Source organism: Giraffa tippelskirchi, chromosome 4, assembly GCF_054371585.1.
Source record: "Giraffa tippelskirchi isolate mGirTip1 chromosome 4, T2T-mGirTip1v1.2.pri, whole genome shotgun sequence".
Taxonomy (NCBI): Eukaryota; Metazoa; Chordata; class Mammalia; order Artiodactyla; family Giraffidae; genus Giraffa; species Giraffa tippelskirchi.
The window spans coordinates 146,946,791-146,972,134 of NC_137278.1; the positions used below are offsets into that span (position 1 = coordinate 146,946,791).

The 25,344-nt window shown below is 40.2% G+C and overlaps 1 protein-coding gene across 8 annotated transcripts in view; it reads left to right on the forward strand.

Moving 5' to 3' along the window:
* Nucleotides 1-25,344, forward strand: part of GRIP1 (glutamate receptor interacting protein 1) — a 755,429-nt gene that overhangs the window by 421,192 nt on the left and 308,893 nt on the right. The window contains exon 1 of one of the 8 annotated variants that reach the window (XM_081589884.1): nt 23,786-24,033. The exons of the other annotated variants lie outside the window; for them this stretch is intronic. Within the exon in view, the coding sequence (XP_081446010.1) occupies nt 23,979-24,033 (55 nt within the window). The 5' untranslated portion in view covers nt 23,786-23,978. Of the gene's footprint in view, nt 1-23,785; nt 24,034-25,344 lie in introns of those variants that run through there. 8 annotated transcript variants of the gene reach the window in all.

Here is a 25,344-nt window from a genome sequence, read left to right on the forward strand (position 1 = left end):
GTCATACCTGAATGGTCTAGTGGTTTTCCCTACTTTCTTCATTTTAAGTCTGAATTTGGCATGCTGAGTATGATCATCCAAAAACTGGTCACGTGTCATGTCATCTACCTCCTGGGAATGAAAGCGTCTCATTAGTAATGATTGTGTGTGTGTGTTAGTCGCTCAGTCATGTCCAACTCTTTGCAACCCCGTGGACTGTAGCCCACCAGGCTCCTCTGTCCATAGGATTCTCCAGACAAGAATACTGAAGTGGGTTGCCATTTCCTTCTCCATAGTAATGATTACTTGTGGTTTTATACCTAGAAAACTGGAATGACAGTATGCTAGAAAACTGTGGGTTAGGGGAGAACATTAGAGCACAGAAATAGTAACAACAGGTAATATCACCACCAGTATCAACAATAAATGTTTCTGTATGTCAAGCAGTATGCTGAATACTTTCTATGAAATTTAATATAATCTTTATACTGGGCTTCCCTTATGGCTCAGCTGGTAGAGAGTACGCTTGCAATGCGGGAGACCTGGGTCTGATCCCTGGGTTGGGAAGATGACTTGCAGAAGGGAATGGCTACCCACTCCAGTGTTCTTGCCTGGAAAATTCCTTGGACTGTTTAGTCCATGAGGTCGCAAAGAGTCAGACACGACTGAGCGACTTTCTCTTATACTAGATTTTATATTATCCTTATTAATAGTTAAGGAAACCAGTGCTGCCAGATGATAACAACATATTCTCATCGGACATTGACTATGACCTGTGCTCATCTGCCAAAATCTTGTCGGAACCGTGATTGACACCCTGCTTGTATAGCTATACAACCAAAACTCTTTCGGGGGAGTCTGGGTAAGGGACTTATGGAAACTCTGTTTTATTTTTGCAGCTTTTCATAGAGTCCAAAAGTAATTCAAAATAATGTTAAAAAAAAAAATCTCAGAACAACACAGCTCATCAGCACTGCTCTTTGCTGCCCCACTAGGGTAACAAACAGCCTTGGGGTAATAATAACCAACACAAGTCAGGAAGGCTTACAACGAAAATCATGCTGGAAACTGTTGTGCAGCTTTACAGAACTTCAGGACCCCTTGTTCAGGTAGTGCCCTTCTCATATTATACATGGTGAATAGTACATAGTTAGTATGGCACTTTCCCCCAGCAGATGGCAGTAAAATGTCTTGAAGAAGAGATGTGGTTTTGTAATGCACACAGTGCTACCCTTTGGGCTAGCAGTGACCCTGGCAGTGAGAAGACAAGACATGGAGAAAAGGGAATGGAGTTGAGAAGTGTTCAGGTGGTGAAATAAGATCGCAAACTCATACGATCATTTTATTTTAAAGATGTCAGATTTGACTGAAATCAAATCAACCACTAAACTCCCCATCGATTCAAAGCATTTAATTTTCCTAAGCGTAGTCCTTCAGTTTATGCATCTGCATAGCTTACCTTATTTTAAACACATTACCACCCAACCCCCCGCAACACACAATAGTCATCTAAGGAAGAGTGAGGATTGGTGGAATTTTCTTGTCCATAAGTAAACCCTTAGAACTGGAAGTTTTCCCATGAATAGGGGGAAAACTTTTAGGGGGTCCATGATCCCTCTGGAATTATCATGTGCTGTGAGCATATGACTTTGTGTGTATTTTACTGGGGAAAGTTTCCCTAATTTTAACTAGATTCTCAGATGGAGTAAAGGTCATAAGAAACATTCTTTATGAGAGCATAGTACCCAAAGAGTCCTAGAAGAGATTGGAGGGTGGCAGGGGCAGCAAACACAAGTGTGCACAGAGCCAGCAGATAACACTGAATGAAGGCAACCTGGTTGGGGGGTGGACTGGGGAAGGCTGTGTCATTTGTGCACCAAACATCTGAGGAGGCCACTGTTGCTCAGCCCCAGCTGAGAGTCAGCAGGAGTGCAGACCCAGTTTAGGATGACCTCTCACTCTTCCAAGAGGAGCCACAAATTCTTCTTCTTCTTTTTTTTTTTTTTTTGGCAAGGAAAACTTTTATTTTTTTTGAAAAAAGTAAAACATTTCCAGACATTTTTAAACTAGGGAAGAATCTATTTGCATAGAACAATGAACGATTTTTTCATCTAATAAGTTCTCAACTTGCCACTTTATTTTTTTTTAATTTTTAATGGAATATTAGTTGGTTTAAAATGTTCTGCACAAATCCATAATTTTAATCGAACTGCAGAAATTTCAAAAGTGTGGAACTCATTCAGAGTTCTACAAAGTTGAGGCAAAATGGATGTACCTACATGTTGTGTGTGACCCTTGAGTTGCCAGTTTGTCTCAACCTGAGTTGAGTTGTCAGCCTGTGATTGATAAGGTGAAGACCTGACTCTTGGGATGGGAGACATACCACATTAGGGAATGCTAGTACTACTACTGATTATTGTCATGATTCTAATAGCAACATCTGTAATAGCAATGACTAATTTGCAGCAACATGGATGGACTTAGAGATTATCTACTAAGGGAAGAAAGTCAGAAAGACAAATACCATGTGGTATCATTTGTACGTGGAACCTAAAATATGACACAAATGAACTTATCTACAAAACAGAAACAGACTCACTTAGAGAACAGATAGAGACACAGAGAACAGATTTGTGGTTGCCAAGGAGAAGGAGGGTGGAGGAGGGAAGGATTGGGAGTTTGAGATTAGCAGATGCAAACTATTATACATAGGATGGATAAGCAATAAGATCCTAAGGTATAGCACAGGAAACTATATTCAATATTCTGGGGTAAACCATAATGGAAAAGAATATGAAAAATATATGTATATTATATATACATATATAATCAAACCACTTTAATGTACAGCAGAAAACATTAACACAACATTAGCATAGCATTGTAAACCAACTATACTTCAAAATATATTTTTAAAGAATAATAGCAATGGCTAATGCTCTTGGCATGTACATATACTAAGCACTACTCTAAAGACTTGATTCACAGTAACTCCTTTTACCCTTTCTGAAATCTTGTGAGTTAGGCTACTACTGGTTTTACAGGTATTTATGACTTCCCCCATGGCTCAGTGGTAAAAAATCTGCTTGCAGTGCAGGAGCCACAGGAGTCACGGGTTCGATTTTTGGGTCAGAAAAATCCCTGGAGGGAGCCATGGCAACCCACTCCAGTATTCTTGACTGGAGAAACCCCATGGACAGAGGCGCCTGGGAGGGCTACCATAGAGTTGCAAAGAGTCAGACATGACTGAAGTGACTTCGTACAGCACACACATATAGCTTTACTATATGTCGGATACTGTTCTAGGGACTTCTAGGTATAAGCCTTAAGTCATTTAATCCTTATTATAATCCTGTGAATAACTAGGCACATTGGTCCCAGCCATACCCTTATTCAAACCCTGGCAGTCTGTTTCCAAAGCCTGCAACTCTTAACCGCTATGCTGTTCTGACTGCCTCTGCAGTGCTCTGGGAACTGGCCACTCTTCAAATACCTCTCAGCTGTGGTACCTAGCTGTCCCAGAAAAACCCTGTCCATGTTGGCATGGCGATGTGGCATTTTTGACCAAGTGCTGTCAGCCCTGGGTCTTTTTTGAAATCCATCTCATTTTTATTCATCACCAGACGTGCTTTATTCAATCTTTGGAGTATTTTTAATCTCCTCTGAAATGAGCAGATCGTAAATCCTTTGCTAGATGAGATTTCTAAATAATGGTGATAGATGGCCTTGTGTTTTGTCTCTCAACAAGTTTAGCCCTGACTGACATCATCTGAGCAGTGGAAGGGGTGGAATGAGAGTGAGACCTCAGTGCCAGAGAAGAAAGTACCCACTTAGCTCTCTACTCAGATTTTTGTTTCATCTCAACCTCCTCAAACAAGTGAGGCTTTCTGAAAGTTTACACAAAATAAACTCCTGAAATAGGTGAGAAATTACAGCTGTAATGACAGAGAATTGACTTTAAGTGCAGCAGTACGCGTGGAATCCGTGTCTGATGTACAAGGATGAGATTATGACATGGGGGCACATGCTGATTTGCAATGCGCACTTGTTTCCAGTTCTGTCTATTGGTGCCAAAGTTGAAATCCAAACCCTGCTGAGAGACTGATAATGGAAAGCAGAGGGAGGGAGAGAGGGAAAGGACAGGGTGTGAATTTACTCTAAAGCTGTCATATGCCATGAATTATATCAATGAGTCTCTAATTTCCTGCTTAGAAGATGCCCCTTAGATTTGGCTGTTGCTTTACAACTTTGCATTTCCATCAGCTCACCAGTTTGTGATGCTTCCCATAAGCAGTAGGACTTAGTTGGTGCACTTCCATTAACTTAAGCTTCTGCGAAATATTTCCTCCTCCTGTGACTCCCTTTTGGTCAATTAAGCTCCTGTAATTCCCTCTCCAGACAAGTTCAGAGAGCAGGTCTGCAGAAGACCTTTCTTACTGGGGACTAGCTTTACTGTCACTTCTGAAGTAAAACTATATTTTATTTTCATTTTAACTTCATATCACTTCTGAAATATGAAGCCAAAAGGAAGGTAAATTTGGAATTTAAAAGATGCCAGTAAAGAGAACTTTTATTGACTATTGGAACTCAACCAACCAAAAGTATGGAAGAGTGAGTGAGCAAAGGCGTTCTGGAGGCATAGCAGAATTCCAGGCTTGATTTTATAGCCAACCATTAAAAACCATTCAGAGATCTACACATTGGGAAAGGCAGAAGTTGATGGATCTAACTACCTTTTGAAAAGTGTATATGTTCTCTTAAATCTTGTAAGGACTTGAAAGTATACTTTTCCTATTTTATTTTTGATTAAATATTTAGACTTTTTTGCTTTTGTTTATGAAGGAAAAATCTAGTGTCTCCATCTGATACTTTCTCCTGTTGGGCCTAAACATACAGGATTTTCACAAACCTAATGTTTCTACTAGTTTGTGTCCTTATTTAGCCAGGACCACAGATGCAAGCAATTGAATGCCTGTTGCTTAAAGAAAACCCTTACTGTCAGAAATGACATTATCAGAATTTGTTTAGAAAGTGCAGTTTTAATAGTGGTTGCCCTGGTGTTGAGCATGTGAAGTTAGTTCTAAAATGTTACCAAGGGGGAAAGTGGAGGGTGGGGCAGGGGGAGATAAAATGGAAAATAGGGCTTGGCATATGCACACTACTATATATATATATATATAATAGATAACTAATATGGACCTGCTGTGTAGCACAGGGAACTCTACTCAATACTCTGTAATGACCTATATCAGAATAGAATCTAAAAAAGAGTGGATATAACTGGTTCACTCTGCTATACAGCAGAAACTAAACAACATTGTAAATCAATTATACACCAAAAAGAAAGAACATGGACAAATCCCACTAAGTAAAATAGGTTATTTTCCTTATAAGGCAAAAATTTTTTTTAATTAAAAAAAATAAACTTAGAAGGTGAGGCAAAAATCTCATAAACTCAAAATTTCCCCTGACCAATCTTTTTATTTCTTGGGCTGCCTAGATAAAATAGCCAGCCAAAACATAGAATCATCTTCAAATACAGAATCATCTTCAATCATCTTCAATATGGTAAAATGTTCACCTGATGAGAATCAAACAAGAACTGAGAACTCTTGTAGGATGAGAGAGAGAGAGAGGAAGGGAGGGAGAGGGTGAGAACTCAAAGTTGCTGTAATGATGTTCGTTAAATTTGTAATATAAATTGACTCCACTGTATTGCATTTTTAAATTATATAAGTTTCAAATGTACATAATTATAATTTGAAATCTGTATACACTCCGAAGTGATAACCAGCACAAGTCTAGTTACCATGCCTCACCATACCTTTGACCCTCTTCAACCATTTTGCTTGCCCCCCTCATCCCTTCTCCCTCTGGTAACTGCTAATCTGATCTCTGTATCTATGGATTTATTTTGTTTTACTTTATGTGTTCATTTGTTTTGTGAATTCATATGGTATTTGTCCTTCTTCATCTGACTTATTTCACTTATTTAACTGACCTAGTATCTTCAAGATCCGTCCATGTTGTAGCAAATGGCAGGATTTCATTCTTTTTTTATGGCTGAGTAGTATTCTGTTTTGTATATACTCTATATCCTTGTTATCCATTCATTCATCAATGGGCACTTAGATTGTTTTCATATCTTGGCTATTGTAAATAATGCTGCAGGGAGCATAGGGGTGCATAGGATGTGTATATTTTGAATTAGTGTTTTCATGTTTTATAGACAAATATGCAGAAATGGAATTGCTGAACCATATAGTAGTTCTCTTCTTAATTTTTTGGACAGTCCCCATAGTCTTTCTTCCATAGTGGCTGCACCAATTTACATTCTTACCAACTGTACACAAGAATTTCCTTTTTTGCACCCTCTCCAATATTTATTTCCTGTCTTTTCAACAATAGCTATTTTAACAGGTGTGCGGTGATATCTCGTTGTGGTTTTGATTTGAATTTCCCTGTGAAGAAAGCTGAGCGCCGAAGAATTGATGCTTTTGAACTGTGGTGTTGGAGAAGACTCTTGGACTGCAAGGAGATCCAACCAGTCCATCCTAAAGGAGATCAGTCCTGAGTGTTCATTGGAAGGACTGATGTTGAAGCTTAAACTCCAATACTTTGGCCACCTCATGCAAAGAGTTGACTCATTGGAAAAGACACTGATGCTGGGAAGGATTGGGGGCAGGAGGAGAAGGGGACAACAGAGGATGAGATGGCTGGATGGCATCACCGACTTGATGGACATGAGTTTGGGTAAACTCCAGGAGTTGGTGATGTACAGGGAGGACTGGCGTGCTGCAATTCGTGGGGTTGCAAAGAGTCAGACACGACTGAGCGACTGAACTGAACTGAACTTATAATTGTGATGTTGAGGATGCTTTCACATGCCTTTCTGTGTATCTTCTTTGGAAAAATATCTATTCAGATCTTCTGCTCATTTTTTAATTGGGCTGTTGTTGTTAAGTTACATGAGTTCTTTTATTTTTGGTATTAATACCTGTTTGAATATATCTTTTGCAAATAACTTCTGCCACTCAGTAGGTTCCTTTTTCTTTTTGAAAAATGGTTTCCTTTGCTGTGGAAAGGTTTCCTTTTCTTTTAGTTTCATGTGGTCATATCTGTTTATTTTTGCTTTTGTTTCCCTTGTCTGGGATTGAGATCCACAAAACATCACTAAAACCAATGTCAGTGAGGTCACTACCTCTGTTGTCTTCTAGGAATTTTATGGTTTCAGGTATTACATTCAAGTCTTTAATCCATTTTCAATTAACTTTTGTGTATATTGCATTCTTGATCCAGCATGTAGTGATTTTTTCTAACTACAAATGCAAATTGCATGCTGTCTTCCAAAGCTTGCTTCTTCCATGAAGCCTGCCTAAAAGACTCAAAACCCCAGTTATATTTACTTCACTCTGGGTAAGTAGACATATACTGTTGAGAACTATTTCCTGATTCATTTATTTGGATCATGACCTTAAACTCTTCAAGGCAGATACCCCTGTCTTTTGTCTGTTTTATATCTTTTATATCAACATGCTTATCACAAGACAATGTGTGTCATTCAATGAATGTTTTTATATACTCAATACTAAACATCTTTAGTTTGGGACATGTATTTAAAGCTATCCCCATGTCTTTCTTCAATTAGTATTTTTCATGTAGACTACATTCTGTATCTGAACACTTCTTATTGACTTAATTCACAGTTTACAGCTAAGAATTATATTGAGAAATCTCTTGACCTGAAGAAAATTGTCTGTAACAGATAACTGTTCCAGATGGTTAATGCTTTTATAACTGGTGTTGATTAACTTTTTTGGACAAAATCTCAGCCTTTTTTGGAAAAGGAAGGAGGAAGGGAATGGGAATGGCTTTAGAGTTTTGCCAGGCCACTATCTCTCTCTAAATATATATATATATATATATATATATATATATATATATATTCATTCCTAGATGTACCACCTAGGAAACCTATAGATAGGTAGATAGATAGATAGATAGATGTATGTGGCTACCCTGGTGGCTCAGCAGTAAAGAACCTGCCTGCAAAGCGGGAGATGCAGGAGACAAGGGTTCAGTTCCTGGGTCAGGAAGATCCCCTGGAGGAGGGCATGGCAACCCCCTCCAGTGTTCTTGCCTGGGGAATCCCATGCACAGAGGAGCCTTGGCAGGCCACAGTCCATGGGGCTGCAAAGAGTTGGACATGGCTGAAGTGATTGAACATGCACTCACGCATGCACGCACATGTATAGATCCATTTTATACATAAGTACATATAAATTATGTTATAAGTATTTTTACAAACTATATAGATTTATATATGACAATTTATATAGCAACTTTATAGGCATGTGCAGCTAGCAGGACAAACATTATAATTCAGATTTTATAGGTGAGGAATCTGATGTTTGGAGAGGTTTAGTCACTTGTCTGTGGTTATGTAACTAGAAAATGATGAAGTCACATCTCAAACTAAAGTTTCTTGAATTTAGCTTTTCATTCATCCATTCATTCACTGAACAAGTAACAGTGCTACAGAGTCAAAGACCAGCAAGACCCATCTCTTCCTTAAGGAATTCTCAGTCCAGTAGAGGATATTAACAGGTAAACTAATAACAATTCACAGCATCCAGGGCAAGAGTGGTACAGGGAGCAAAGGCATGGATTTCAGTGCAGACTGGGGTGTTCTGGTTCTCCTTGTTGTTCTGTATGGCTGGAGCTTTACAAACTGGAGTGGTGAGACAGGGCTGGAGAAGCAGGCCGCAGATCATTTCACAAAGATCGTTAGCAATGCTAAAGGTATTGAGAAGAATTAGGAGAGGGATAATCAAGCTTTTTTAAAAAGCAAAATCAGAAAGGTGGATCAAGGAAGTGTGAGATGAGAATACGGAAGTCTAATGCACAGTTAACACTAGGACTAATGCAGAGTTTAGGGCAAGACATGGTGTGGTTGTAAAGGGAGGCAGTAGCCATTAGCATGTGAAGGAATTGGTGGGCAATAAGATGTGGGACCAGAGAAGGCAATGGCAGCCCATTCCAGTGTTCTTGCCTGGAAAATCCCATGGATGGAGGAGCCTGGTGGGCTGCAGTCCATGGGGTCACGAAGAGTCGGACACGACTGAGAGACTTCACTTTCACTTTTCATTTTCATGCATTGGAGAAGGAAATGGCAACCCACTCCAGTGTTCTTGCCTGGAGAATTCCAGGGATGGCGGAGCCTGATGGGCTGCCGTCTATAAGGTCGCAGAGTCGAACACGACTGACGCGACTTAGCAGCAGCAGCAGCAGGATGTGGGACTGAAGAAGTCCAGGATGGCAGTGAGGAGTCTAGACTGGGAACGATGTGTCATTTACCAGGATACGAAATGCAGTGGAGGACAAGAAACAGGATTTGTCACACAACAAAATGTTGTATCCTCATGAAAATTCTTTTCATAATTGTTATAATAGTGTGCATTCGGCATATGCTATTCAATGCGATAGTCACACATGGCTAGTAGATACTTGAAATAGAGCTTCTCCAAGTTGAGATGTGTTGTGTGATATACACACCAGATTTCAAGATCTCAATATGTGCAAAAATGTAAAACTCTCATGGATAATTTTTTATATTGATAACATGATAAGCAATAGTATTGAGATAGATTAGGTTAAATAAAATATATTATTAATTCATGTTTTATGAATTTATTTCATCTGTTAATCTTTTCTTACTGTGGCTACTGGAAAGGAAGAAATTATAAATGATCTTGCATTTCAAGCTTGTATTAAACTTATATTGAATGGCACTGCCTTGAAAATCAGCAAATAATAGATGTTTTGAAAAGCTTAGGGCATGAGGGTTCGGGAGCAACACCTTAGAACTCCTGGCATGTGCCTCATGTGTGAGGCTGTTTTCCCGTGGTCCCTCAGGATAATTTTAAGAGCTCGCTGAGGCCAGAGTGGACTGGGTGTGTTTGGAATCTGCTGGCCCCTAAAGTCCTTCTACTGTGTATTCTGAAGCCAGGATGTGTTTCTAAAACTTTCTAAGAAAACTCCCAAGAGACTGGGAGTTGGTATACCTGAAAAGTTTGCTTAGAGGGGAGGCAGAGATATAGGAAGCCTTTGGGAACACAAAGACTGAGGAGTGGGGAGAGAGGCCCTCGCCTTGACCCAGCTTTCCAGAGCTCTCTTAGCCAAGAGATGCTCCAGAAGCATCCTGACCCTTCAGGTGACCTGACACCAGAAAGCCCCAGGCCATTTGGAGGCTTCATGTCAGATACTCGCAGTGCCTGCCCCCAGCTCTGGGTTACTGTGATGTTCCCTGAAATGTCTGTTTATTCGGCTTCCCTATTACAGGAAGGGCCCAAAGAAAGAAAGTGTCCAGAGCTAGCTAGGAAAACAAAATCTTCTGATGAAACCCCACTCCCTGGACTGAGATGCCCCCATTAGAGCTGCTCTCTGGGCACACAAATCTGAGAGCTGCCACTCTTCTGGTTCGTCCTCAGCCTCTTAGATCCCAATGTCTATTGACCATGCACTTCAAAATAGAACATTCTGGTTCTCCTGGTTCTTTCCTCACATGTCCCCCTTCATTCATTCATTCTTTCATTTGAGAAAAAAAATTATCAAAAATTTATTGTTCTGTGGTAACTTCCCTCGTGATCCAGCAGTTAAGACTCCACACTTCTAATACAGGGAGCGCATGTTTGATCCTTGGTCAGGGAACTAAGATTCCACATGCCTTGCAGAGGCATGGCCAAAAAAATAAATAAAGAGTTTTTTTAAAAAAGAATTTACTGTTCTTCAAGTGCTAGATCTTGTAATCCTCAAAAATGAAAAGCCTGCCTCTGTCCTCCAGAAGCTTTCAGTACCCTGGAGAGGTGACCAGACCAATTCACCATCATTGCTCCAAAGTACAGTGGGCAAATAGAGAAGAAACCCCTTCAACTGCCAGAGGGGATTATCATAGTCCCCCTCTGCATTGACTTTTTATGAGGGTTCAATAAGGACATGTAAGTCTAGGCTTGGGCCATAGCCAGCATGTAGGGAGTTCCATGGAAGTGCTTGCCATGCTGCCGCTGCTGCTGATGATGACAATGACGATGGAGAAGAGGACAGCAGTCTTCATGACCAGTTGACAGAATGGGTTCCCTGAATTCTAAGCCAGACTCAGGTTCCCCTAACCCCCTCCCCACTTTTTCTTGACTTTGGCTCCCCCATGGCTTGTCCCTACATCCCTGGTTTCTTGGTGACTCTTTACTTGTACTCCTATCACTGGATGCTCAGGCAATATCCTTGCATTACTGTCAACACAGGCTTTGTCATGAGCCATAGAGAACTTTGAGGGGCCCCAGCAAGTTAATCCTCCCGATCTTATGATGGGCTGACCAAGGTCTTCTCTAGGCTGCTGGCCTGTTTGGTCAACTGTTCAGTTCCAACCAGCCTGAATGAACCCTGCACACCCATTTCTGATCCATTGCTGCCTTCCAGTAGATCCTTGCCCCATAGAGCACCCAGAACACAAGTTGATCCTCCTCTGCAGGGGACTCACAAAACTGGATCTTTTTATTTTTCTAATTTTATGTTAATTTTATTATTTTCTTGTTCATCCTAATGAATATTAGGATGCCTGATGAGAGAAAGAGACCAAATTTAGAATGACCCTCTACACCGACTTCTTTTCTATTTTTGTTCATTTCTGTATTCCTTCCATCTTTGGAAAGTAAAAGTGTAGGTCGCTCAGTCATGTCTGACTCTTTGTGACCCCAAGAACTGTAGCCCACCAGGCTCCTCTGTCCATGGGATTCTCCAGATAAGAATACTCACATGGGTTACCATTCCTTTCTCTGGGAGATCTTCCTGACCCAAGGATCAAACCCTGGTCTCCTGCATTGCAGGGAGATTGTTTACTATCTGAGTCACCAGGGAAGCCCACTTCCATCTTTATAAAGCCTATTTGTCCCTTCAGGAATTATTAGAAGGCTGTTTCCTCCTGAAGAAATGCCTTGACTTTTTTTTCTCCTGGGTCAGTGATCAGTGATTGAAAGTGTTTGCAAAACATCCCCAAGGAGCCCTTTGATGTTATTTTTATAAGGAAAAATGTGAAAAATAATGGACACTATTTTTTTAAACAGAAAGTGTGGTAATGAACTTAGGAAGACAGGATGTGGTTAGTATAAACCTTTAAATTTGATAAAACATCATTTCCTTGGAGAGAAGACCTTTCTCTCCTTTGTTTTCTGAGTCTGTACTCCTTATTGTTATTGTCATTTAGTTTCTAAATTGTGTCTGACTCTTTGCAACTCCATGGACTGTAGCCTGCCAGGCTCCTCTGTCTATAGGATTTCCCAGGCAAGAATACTGGAGTGGGTTGCCGTTTTCTTCTCCAGGGAATCTTCCTGTCCCAGGGATCAAACCCATGTCTCCTACATTGGCAGGCAGATTCTTTACAACTGAGCCACCAAGGAACCCCTGTGCTCCTTACATAATTGTGTTATAGATGGATAGATTCCACAGCCTCCCAACATTTTTCCAACACACACACACACGCGAATATTATTATTTTCAAAAACCCTCATACTCTTTTAACTGACAACATACTTTCCTATTCACTATTTCATTTGATCACATCAGTAACCCTGTAAGATAGGTGATGCAGTGTTGTAATAGGATTGGCAGAATTGTAAGGTATTTTAGAGAGGCAGCCTCCTTGTTTTACAGGTCAAGTATCTGAAGCTCAGAAAGATGTTTAGTTAGTCAAGACATTTTTGATCCCAAGTGACAGTAACCCAAGTCAAGCTAAATTAGCAAAAGGCGAACAATATTGACACATATCACCAAAAAGTTCAGGGTTTATGGTTTCAAGAGAGGACGGCTCCGGCTATTCCAACAAAATCTACAGGGATCTGTCACTCTCCATCTCCTGATTCTCTTTTCCTCTGTCATGGCTGGCATGGTTCAACGAGAGCTTCTCCTAAAGTCGTGATGAGATGGCAGCTCTGGGCACGTAACCTACCATTCTTGGTTGAAGGAGAGTATCTTCATTTTTACCGTTTTAGCAAAAATCCTAGGATTGCATTTCATCAACTTGGTTTGTATGACTGCCTATTTTTGGACCAGTTTATGTGGTCAGCCCTGAGGGGACTGTTGGAGGGAGTGCGTGCTGCACTCCCATCACATGGGCTGAGTGTGGGTCCTCAAAAGAAAATCGGAGTGTTACTCTTCTTTAAAGGGGGAAGGGGCTCTTGATGCTGCATAGGCCAGAGCAGTTTATAAGGCTATGTGACATTTTGTGTAAAGTCCTTACATGGTCTGTTAGTTGAAATTCTGGGCTATGTATTCCAAGTTGGAATTTATCACCACGAATGTAGGTTTGTGGCAAACATGCTGTGTCTGTTTCACCTCTGCACTTGCAGGGCTCATCATGGTGGTCAGTATGAAAGAGGTGTTTAGGATCACCTTTTATCCAAGAAATGGCCAGTCAGATCTTCATCAGAACTTCAACCTGAGACTTCTGACTCCTTAGGGTGCCTCCTGATTCTGCCATCCTGTTTCCTATTTTTTTTTTAATACTTCTGCCATCATTCCATGTTATTTAATTATTCTAATGGGTGGTGATCTTTGTTATCCAATAGTATGTGTTTTAAGGACCCACAGTACTCATTGTTTGAAGGAGTGAAACATTTGTTCATTTTATCATATCAGATATGGCATTTATATCCAGGCTTATTTTTCCCTCATTTCATTAAAATTATGTAGATTTTTTTGTAGCTATAGGATGTCTTAAATTATTCTCAGTCAATTTTATTTGGAGGAGTCAAGTGTCTTAGAATTGAGGAGACTTTTGTTGTAGTCTGTTTTCAAAGTATGCATTCTCACTATTGAAACTTTAACTCCAATATCCACAAATTGAAAGCCATCAAAATAATTCCATACCCCAAATTTATCCTTTCCCTTTCCTCTTTGGTAACCACAAGTTTACTGTCTATGTCTTTGAGCCTGCTCCTGTTTTTTATGTATATTCATTTGTATAATTTTTTAGATCCCATATATGAGTGATATGACATTTATGTTTCTCTGACTTACTTCACTTCTTATATTCTTTTAGTCCATTCAGTTGCTGTAAATGGCAATATTTCATTCTTTTTTATGGTTAATACTCCATCATACACACACACACACACACACACACACACACACACACAAACCCATCTGCCAATGCAGGAGACATAAGAGACCCGGGTTCGATGCCTGGGTCGGGAAGATCCCCTGGAGAAGAGAATGGCAACCTTCTCTGGTATTCTTGCCTGGAGAATCCCATGGACAGAGGAGCCTGTTGGGCCACAGTCCATAGGATCGCACAGAGTTGGACATGACTGAAGTAACTGAACACACACACACACACACACAAGTATGTGCATACTCAGTCACTTCAGTCATGTCTGACTCTTTGCAACCCTATGGACTGTAGCTCGCCAGGCGCTTCTGTCCATTCTCCAAGCAAGAATACTGCAGTAGGTTGCCATGCCCTCCTCCAGGGGATCTTCTCCACCTAGGGATCAAACCCACATATCCTGCATTTCAGATGATTCTTTACCCACTGAGCCACCTGGGAAGTCCCATACACACACACACACACACACACACACACACACACACACACACACACACACACACACACACACACACACCACACACTTGCACACACCCACATATTCTTAAACCAATAATCCTTTGATGAGCACTTAGGTTGTTTGCATGTTTTGGCTATGTAAATAGTGCTGCTATGAACATACAAACTACTATAACAAAATAGATAAGCAAAAAGGATTTCCTGTATAACACAGGGAATTATATTTAATATCTTATAATAACTTGTAGTGGAAAGTAATCTGAAAAAATATATTTGCACATAAAACGAAGTCACTTTACTATGCACCTGAAACTAACACAACATTGTAAATCAGCTTCTGCTGCTGCTAAGTCACTTCAGTCGTGTCCGACTCTGTGCAACCCCATAGACGGCAGCCCACCAGGCTCCCCCATCCCTGGGATTATCCAGGCAAGAACATTGGAGTGGGTTGCCATTTCCTTCTCCAATGCATGAAAGTGAAAAGTGAAAGTGAAGTTGCTCAGTCGTGTCCGACTCTTAGCGACCCCATGGACTGCAGCCTACCAGGCTCCTCCGTCCATGGGATTTTCTAGGCAAGAGTACTGGAATGGGTTGCCATTGCCTTAGGAAAGAAGTTAAAATAGCAGCTAAAACAACAACAAAGTCAGTTTGGAGGTTAATTGTTATAGTACAACGCTCTGTTTAAGATGGAATTTCAAAGTTTTCTTGCCATCTGTCACTGCAGGTAGAAACTTTTAAACAGATGCATTCTGTTACTTTAGAGATGCATTATATCCTTGACAGGCGATAATTATGCTTGTTACCCCACAATCTACTATCAGGATGAGTATGTATTTACTACTTTCTTTAGTCTCAGAGTCAAGCCAAAGAGAGAATTCTTTTAACTTTTACCATCTTTTACATTACCTTTTCCTGTGTTACTCTTGCTGCCTCTGACTTCAGTGAAAAACTAGCTTGGTTGTGTGTTTCTTCATATTTGGAAAAGGACACAGTCTTTATGAATCATCTTGTCAGAAGCACCAGCAATAAATCTGAGATGTGCTCTGAAAAGGAGGGTACATGGTGCGTCTCTATTTTTTCCTCTGCAAACAAACAGTCTTCAAGAAACATGTTGTTTGAAAGAATGTGAACTTAAAAAAAAGTTCAACCTGAGACTTTTTTTTAAAGTAATTTGTTAACTTCATCTTTTGTAGAAGAGCTTTAGAAATAGAATTGCTTATAAAAGAAGTCCACTAGAAGAGAAATCTCCCCGAATTTAGTTATTTAACATAAAGTTTATTTAACATTGGCCATATGCTAGTCACACTTCTAGGTAATGTAAAAAATAGACCAAAAAAAAAACCCCACTCTCATTAAAAAAAAAAGAAGAAAAAAGGTATCTCCAGGTATGGAAAGGCAGATTAATAAATAATTAAAATAATGTATTAGATGGTGCTTATATTTGGGAAAAAATAAAGCAATAGATTGGGTGTAGAGGGTGAACTGAGAATAACCACTTTGTCCCACAACAGTTTCATTTCTTCCCTTATTCTAAGTTGGTTTCTGTGTGTGTACCACTTCTTACAGGTAGACGTTTGTATTAGTTGTGTTTCTTGCCTTGTCAGTAACACATAAACTTATGAACACATCCTGGGGTTGTGGGATATGAACATTCCTTTAAATCACTTTAGTCTGTGCTTCTACAGTTAGTCTTTATTTTAATAACTAGGACACATTGGGAGGAGAGCATTGGCGCATATATACTACCATGTGTAAAATAGATAGCTAGTGGGAAGCTGCTGTATAGCACAGGGAGCTCAGCATGCTGTGTGATGACCTAGAGGAGTGGGATCAAGGGGGTGGCAGGGAGACTCAAAAGGGAGGGGATATGTGTATACATATAGCTGATTCATTCATTGTGCAGCAGAAACTAACACAACACTGTAAAGCAATTACACGTCAATCAAAAAAGTAAAGAACTTCTCCCTATTGGATTTCCCACTTTTCTTTATTCTTCAAATATATTAACAACTATCTTCCAGGTGATCTATAAATTGCTAGCTACCAATATTTGACATAACATGGGTTGCATGTTATCCTGATCATGAGATTATTTATATGAAAGTCCCCTTTAATTTAAACCTAAAAAGAACAAAATTTGACTGGCACTACAAAATTTGAAGAGAAATGCTGCCCCCAAAGAACTATTGAACTGAAAATGTTAGTCACTCAGTTGTGTCTGACTCTTTGTGATCTCATGGACTGTAGCCTGCCAGGCTCCTCTGTCCATGGAATTCTCCAAGCAAGCATACTGGAGTGGGTAGCCATTCCCTTCTCCAGACCAGGGATCGAACCTGGGTCTCCTGAATTGCAAGCAGATTCTTCATAGTCTGAACCACCAGGGAAGCCCCTAAAGAACTATTCAGTTATTAATAAAAATCAAAACAAGTATTGGCCACTGATTCTGGGATAAGTTAGGAAGTATTCCCACATGGGGCCCAGTGCCCCAGTGCCCAGAACAAAACTATCGATAAATGTCTGTGAGAGAAAACTTCTGCATACAGTGACCATCCAGATTTGGACTAAGATGCCAGCCAATCATAATGCGAATGTGTCAGGAGGGATTTTAAAGGTGGCCTTGAAAGGAGTGGACTGCTGAGGAAGAAGGTAGTGATGCCAGGAGTTCAGGGAGGAGGAGCAAGCATCTTGTTAGGGATAAAATAAGGAGCTAGATCTGGTTCAAGTCTAGTTTGAGATAGTGATAAAGGGTGTCCATAGATCTGGGAGTCAAGCATCAGGGAAGCTGGTTTTGAAATAAGAGAGCAACTTGGGGCTTAAGATAGAGATTTGGTATTAAAAGTTAGAGCTGATTACTAGAGTCCTGGGAGTAGGCAAAATGCTGAAGAAAAAGACCAAAATGCTCTGACAGAATGTGGGGGCATGAAAGCAAGAAAAGGCTGTGAGAGTTGAGGGAAAGAGATCACTTTGTGCCATTGTGATCCTGGAAGACTTCGTGGAAAATGGATCGTTTTAGCTGTGAATCCCCAGCCCATCTAGAGAAACTGGGCTCTGTAACCAATTGCCAGACTATAAGATTGTATTCTCTACCAAATTCCTAGTAACTTACATAAAACCTTTTACTTTCTGTGTTCAAGTCACTTTATATAAATAACACAATCATTAAAACAACCTAGAAATGATTTTCGCCACTTTACAAATGAAGAACAGAAAGGGAAAGAAACTTGGTCAAGGTCATACAGCCACTTAGTGGTAAAAGCAGGATTCACAGTCAGGCAATTTGACTCTAAAGCCTGGGCTTTTGGCCACTATACCGCCTTCTCTGTACATACGTGCATGCATGCTAAGTTGCTTCACTTGTGTCCAACTCTTTGTGACCCTGTGGACTGTAACCTGCCAGGCTCCTCTGTCCATGGGGGTTCTCCAGACGAGAATACTGGAGTGGGTTGCCCTGCCCTCCCCCAGAGGATCTTTCCAACCCAGGGATTGAACCCATACCTCCTGGGGCTCCTGCATTGCAGGCTGATTCTTTACCATTGAGTCACCAGGGAAGCTCTCTCTACATAATGCCCCAGTAAATAGTTGGATTTAACCTGGGCTGAGGAGGATGCTTTCTGGCAGGTTTCCTCTTGTATGGCATTTCTTATTTTCTATATATTCCGTGCTTTAACATTTTCCACCAGATGCTTTTAGCTGACGAATGTCAAAGGTCCTTATCCTAGTGGGAGCTTTCCTGGCCTTCTCACATTAAGTGGAAGCAACCTTCTTCCCCTGGCACCAGGAAGGGCATTAGAGCCTGGATGACAGAAGCACGGAGTGTGCATTATACCCTCCCTTTAGTATCACAACACTCCAGAGGCTCAGAGCCACTAAGTGCTTTTTAATCACCTCAGATTTGCAAGAGTATGTCCTAATGACACTTCCTAAAGGGCATCATTACTTCTACAAAAATGTTTTCTCATAAAATATTTGTTAAAAATGCCTAATAAATCCTGTCTTGGGCAATTACACCCTCTGCACCACTGTCAGCAAATTAGGTCTCGTTCTTCCTTCTTCTCATAGTCGCCCTTAGCTGCAGCGGGGCGATGGCACCTTCTGTGTGCATCCCGATCCTATTATTTGGGTTTCTGTTGACACCCTCCATGAATTAAGCGGCAAGCAGTGGTCACAGGCTTCTAACATGTTTGAGGCTCATCGTTGCTTTTTTTTTTTTTTTAATTTATTGTGGTAAAAGTCACATAATATAAAACATACTATTTTAACCATGTTTAACTGTCCAGTTTAGTGGCACTAAGTACATTCACATTGTTGTACAACTCTCCCAAATGTTTCACCTTCCCAAATTGAAACTGTGTCATCGTTAAACATTAACTCTCTCTTATCCTTCCCTACCCCCACCCCCAGCCCCTGGCATCTACCAGTGTGCTTTCTGACACTATGAATTTGACTATTCTAGGTACCTCATGTCGGAGAAGGCAATGGCACCCCACTCCAGTACTCTTGCCTGGAAAATCCCATGGACGGAGGAGCCTGGTAGGCTACAGTCCATGGGGTCGCTAAGAGTCGGACACGACTGAGCGACTTCACTTTCACTTTTCCCTTTCATGCACTGGAGAAAGAAATGGCAACCCACTCCAGTATTCTTGCCTGGAGAATCCTAGGGACGGCAGAGCCTGGTGAGCTGCCGTCTATGGGGTCGCACAGAGTCGGACACGACTGAAGCGACTTAGCATAGCATAGCATAGCATAGGTACCTCATGTAAATGGAATCAAACAAATCAAAGTATTTGTCTGTACCTAATATATGTTGGAATGCATTTTTAAGATTAACTTAATATATGTCCTACAAACAGGTTGTACCTTTGCCCCCACCTCTGTGCTATACAATGGGTTCTCATTAGTTATCTATGGCAGCAGTTTATAATAAGCTTACAATGAGTCAGTGAGATTATACATAAGACGCTAAAAAGGGTGTCCTGGCCACATTATAAGACCTCCATGAACACTGTGTTCTAAGATACCCTGAACACTCGGAAATGCTTAATAGTTATTAACTGTGATGGAAAAAAATCAGTGTATTCAATACTAGCCAATTCAGGACATCCTGTGCTGTTTAAATAATGACCTAAACATGCTTACCATTTTGAACTGAAATAATCAAATGGAATCTATCAAGTGTGTTTTGTAACAGAGTGTGTTACAAAATAAATTGAAACAAGGAAGAAGGTACAAATTATTTTAGTACTTTAGTCAAATTGATTCTAATGAAATAAAATAGTGTGGTACTTATTTGTGGAGTTAACCCCATTGTTATGTTTTTATTTTTCAAATGAGTTCCCCAGGTGTAGTTATATGGCAGGAAATTTATGTTTTATGATGATTCTTTCTTGCTAAGAATCAGAATCTGCAAACAGCAGTGTTTATTTTGGGAGTGGAGATGCTATATAGAAGAATGAATTTAATGGAGAAGAATTAAAGAGATGAAAAAATTAGCAGAATAAGATTTTGTGTGTGTGTGTGTGTGTGTGTGTGTGTGTGTGAGACGGGTTGTTCCCACCTACCAATGGTGCTGTGGAATGGATTTGAGAAGATCTTGGAATGCTTGAGCCAGTATGAAAGGTTATTTTGTCCTCATTTCCCTCCCCTATCCTAGGATGAAATTGGTGTCACACTGTCATTGGCAGTGATATTCATAATATTTAAAAACAAGCCTGACAAAGACAGCACCCAGTCAGGATGGCAAACTGTCCGGTCACGGTGGACTCCTGTGATAAACTCTTGGTGTGAAACCGGGAAGTACTTAACTGCCTCTGGTTCAGGTTCCTTCTAGCCTCTGTGGTCTGGACACATCACCTGTGCTTCAGAGGGGTGTGGGCACAGGCAGGGAGAAGGGGAGGTGGAAGAAGTGATGGACTTTAGATTAGCCTTCTATCATAAAATGTAACTACACTTAAAAGTTCTTTATTAATTGAATTGTAACCCCTGTAATAGGGATCACATTTTCCATCAATGCAAAAGGGACACAGTGAAAAAGCAAAGAGTAGAAGGTGGATTCATCCAGGTTGAGAAGTCTTGGATTCCTTCCTTTTCTTTACCACTTGCTAGCTGAGTGGCTTTGATGAAAAATCCTTTCTCTGAGAACCAGATTCCTTATCTGGAGCAAAAACCTGAACCAGAGTTGCTGTAATGGTACACTGTGTGTAGGTGTACTTAGTAATCTGTTTTATATATATATATATAATGTGTGTGTGTATGACACACAAAGGATACTTGCATTATACCTTAGGAAAACTATGTATGCTTTTTCTGAAATGAAATAAAGATTATCATTTTAAGATAATAATCAACCCTGAATCCAGCAAGCTCATATTTTCATATATTGAGGGTTGTTTTTTTTTTTTTAAAAAAGAGGAGTAAACGTCATGAAGCAACTCTTCTGCAAATCACCTTGGAACTTAATCAGAGATATATTTTGTATAATTTTGCCTGATTTTATATTTTCATAGTCCTCACTTGTTGACCCTCTCAGCATGTTGTTAAGTTTGAGTCACCATAAAGAATGCAATTGATTGTGGGGCTCCAGAGACACCTGCTGACATTAGTCTGTGACTGAGAAGGGAGGTTCCTCCACCCCAGTGGTGGCTTATGGCAGGAGGCTATGATCTAGTTCTACCAGCTGCCTTGAGCCACTTGGGACCTTTGCGTGAGGTCAGTAAATTTAGAGACTAAAAAAAAAAAAGTTAAAAATTCACACTAACAGAAGGCATTTTGCCCGCATTTGTTCAGGATCTGAGGCTGGACTCAAAGTAGCTGACAGGTGAAGGAGGGACTTAGGGCAAGTAGACTAAGCTGGGAATGACTCCCAGGGAAATCTCTGAGGACTAGAGACACCACCCATGGAAGAAAACACATACATGGCAGATCCCTTCATTCCCTGCCAAAGGGTTCCTCCAGGATGGCTCTATTTCTGTAAGATTCCTAGAGCTTTGAGCATGAGCTCAGCGAGATTAGCTAGCACGATATACAAAGAGAAAAAAAATCCCCTAATTTGAGCCCTGTGTGTATTAGTCACTCAGTCTGTGTCTGACTCTTTGTGACCCTGTGGATGGTAGCCTGACAGGCTTCTCTGTGCATAGAATTTTCCAGGCAAGAATACTAGAGTGGATTGCCCAGAGAATCTTCCAGACCCAGGGATCGAACCTGCGTCTCTTACTGTCTCCTGCGTTGGCATTGGCCAGCACATTCTTTACCACTAGCGCCACCTAGGAAGACGTTTACGGCTCTAGGATGGGTTATTTCTCCTGCCAGAAAAACAATGTTTTAGCAGGTCTGAAGATCTTTCTAGGGCCAGATCACAGAGCCTTTAAAAAAAAAATTGAACATTCTAGTAAAAGAGGAAATATTTGATTATTTTAGCCTTAAGGAAAAAGCAAATTAGATCTGAGTAGGCATAATGGCAGGGGGCAAGAAATTTCTGTATGATTTTGAGTTTCATTTGAATAGACATTAATAAAATGGGCTGAAGTGGTGATGTTCCACTGGCAAGGTTTTACTAATGCTATTTGACAGCTGCATATTCTGAGTGCCTGGCTTTGAAGAGACAAATTTGGGGAAGGATCTTTTTAAAGAGCTAACTATAAATGTTTATCTCATTTTCACTAATAACCCAGTTCTCTACCACTAAGGTACATCTCTATTTAAAGAAAAAATAATCAAGGAGGCTAAACTATTACTAGGGAATGATCTGATAGAGACAAAAATGAGATGGGTTGAAATTCAAAAACAGATTTATGCTCATTGGAACAGTTATAAAAATTTGATTCTGCAATACACTCCATTTAATATACTTTCTTTTGATTAGTGGTGGCTGACTGCTCTAGCTAGACCATCCTTGGTAAGAGAATTTCAAAGACCTTTAAAGTAGATGCTTATAACATTAAACTATTCTATTGGATGCCAAGTAGGAAGCATATGCATTTCAGTTTCAGTTGGTTGAAACTGACTTATTATGGCATTTATGAATGGAGAGGAAAAAGCTCTATCTTTCAATTTGGATTATTGGGAGTTATTTTAGAAACCAGTTTGAAAGGTTTTTTGGTTTTTTTTTTAGCAGCTCTAGAGTAGAGAATAAGACTGCATGAATAATTTCTATAGTTTTAGAAATACTAATCAAATAGTTTGGGCAGTGATATATCTTTTTGTTTTGACTAGTTGAGTTCCTGGCCATCTATGATATTTTTCCCTTTGTTTTCTGAATGTTCATTGAGGTTCTTGAATTAAAATTCCATACCAAATGTTAGTTTGTATTGACTGTATAGTGAGTAGGCTGGTGCTGGCAGAGGAAGAACTGTGCTCCGCCTTCTTGTCATTTTGTGAATGGGTCTGTTCATTTGCTCTACACTCCACTGAAGCAGATACTCCCCAATATCTTCTCTGTCACAAGACTGTTTTATTTGCATAATGAGAAGAATGGGCTTGGGGGAGGGTTGTTTGGCAAATGGGATAATAAGGTACTTTAAAAATAGAAATACTTGGCCTTGTTTGCTTTTGTTCCTGGTATCTTTAGAAACTGTCTTGACTGCGTTGCTCTCCAGCCAAGTTCTTTTTTGGAAAGCGTGATTAAAGGGGCTGGGACTCCATCTGCCTGGCGATCGGCTTGCATGAGCCTGTCTTGCATTTCCTCTCTCCATTTAGGCTGGCTTGACCCTCATAGATTAGTAAAGTGCTACGTAGTTCTTTCTTTCTGACTCTGTCACAGGGCTGCTTCTCTCCTATAGGCAGAAATACTACTCTCTACTGCATCCCAGAGATGGACTGCCTCCTTCCTTTGTGTTTCTTTTTTGTTGTTAAAATAACATAGTATATGATACATACGTTTCCCCCTAAAGTAAGAGTGCAAGCATTTCACTTGCATTTCCAGTTACATGACACCCCCTAAGCACACTGACTTGATGCTGAGCCGGAAAGGAAAGGGAGTGGGGAGGGGGTGCTGAACTGGCTGGAAAACAGAGCCCTTTGCCTAAAACTGTAGGCATTGCTCAGTGTTGAGTATTAGATTTATGGCATGGCTCCTCTCCCCGCGTTGTCCCTGCTTTCTACAATTTGGTGCTTTGTTGCTATCGAAACAGCCTCACTTTCTAAGCCATTGTGATGGTGCAAGGAGGGAGGAGGCTGTGGTGGGCAGGGGTGCTCGGAGTTGTGAATGACACAGCTTTGCCAGATAACATGTAGGGGACCTCTGCATCAGCCAAGAGGAATTAAGCTTTGTCACTCCCCGCTGGGACTACCTTTCTCCTGGTATGTGTGCAAGGAATTCATATGCTGCTGCTGCAGCCACCAGAGCACAGCCCTGAGTACTCTTTTCCACGGCAAGCAGTGAGCAAGAATGATAGCTGTCTCTTTTAAATGCCGTTGTCAAATTCTGAGGCGACTTACTAAAGGTACTGTGATTTCCTTGCTATTCACTCCTCAAGTCCATTGTAGTAGCCGATAAACTCAGGTTAATGGTTTGTTTTTTTTTTTACTTTCAAATATAACTGCCTTTACAACTGATTGTCAGGCAACAAAGAACTCTGAAATATGTACAGATAGACAGACATGGACAGGTAGACTGGGCTTTGCTTTCTGTTCTTAGGTCCTGATTGTGTTCATGCTGAAATCATGAACCCAACTGGTGTATGTACGTGTGTGTATATGGGTTGTTTTTTTTTTCATAGTGACTTCATTCATTGCTGAAAAGAAAATGCATTTGTGTCCGGTGCTGAAGTTATCACAGGAACCCATCATTTTGCATGCTGATTAACTGGGCATGAGAATTCAAGTGTGTGTTACTGTCCTTTCCATGACACATGTGCTGAATGCAGCTGGCAGCTTCACAGCTGGCGAATTCACAGAATCATTGTTTATTCTGTTAGTTTCCAACATATCATGAGCTTTTTCCCAGGACAGCTTTAATTTATTTTTTTTTTAAAAATTTTATGTTCAGAAATGTAGGTAATTTGAAGTACTTTGATCCTATGTGCTATTTGAAGAAGTTTATTTGAAAGTAAAAAACCATTGCTTTGTATCCTCCCTTCAAGAATTCCTGGCTTGTGATTGTCTTAGAACTCTAAAATATTAATTACATCTCTCTGTAATATTTTAAATATGCTTTTCTTTGAAATCACTCTCTCTATGTCAGCTCATTTACTTTGTGTGCATTCTCTTGCAAAGTTAGTGAATGTTGCTTTTTAAAATCTTGCCTTAGGTATAGATAGAGATGTGAGCCTTTTTGCCTTATTTCCTTTAGATAGAATCTTCTTTAGAGAGAATTTATTATTTGAAAAAACTTCACCGAGTAAAAGTGTGTAGCTGCAAATGCCTTTCTTTTTCAGCATGTAACATAAGAGTACTGTCAAGTAATTAATGGATGTAATTATGCTCTAGGAACTCTGAACCTATAAATATGTTAATGGATGCTATTTCTATCAGTTTAGCTTGACATATCAGAGTTCTTTGATCACCAGCAGTGCAGCTAAAAATGCAATTAATGTTTTATTTGGCAGAAGAATGAGCACAAAGCAAATAGTGAGAAATAGGTCTTGAGTCAATAACAGGAAAGAGAATAAATATTATAGCACAACTTACTGGATGCATTTGCAAGTTGTTTGGATAGCAGAGCAAGTCCTTTAAAAGGTACTTTGGGGAAAATATAGGAAAGACTATCCATTTTAAATTAGGCTGTTAGCATGGGGTAGTAAATTCTGTTCTGA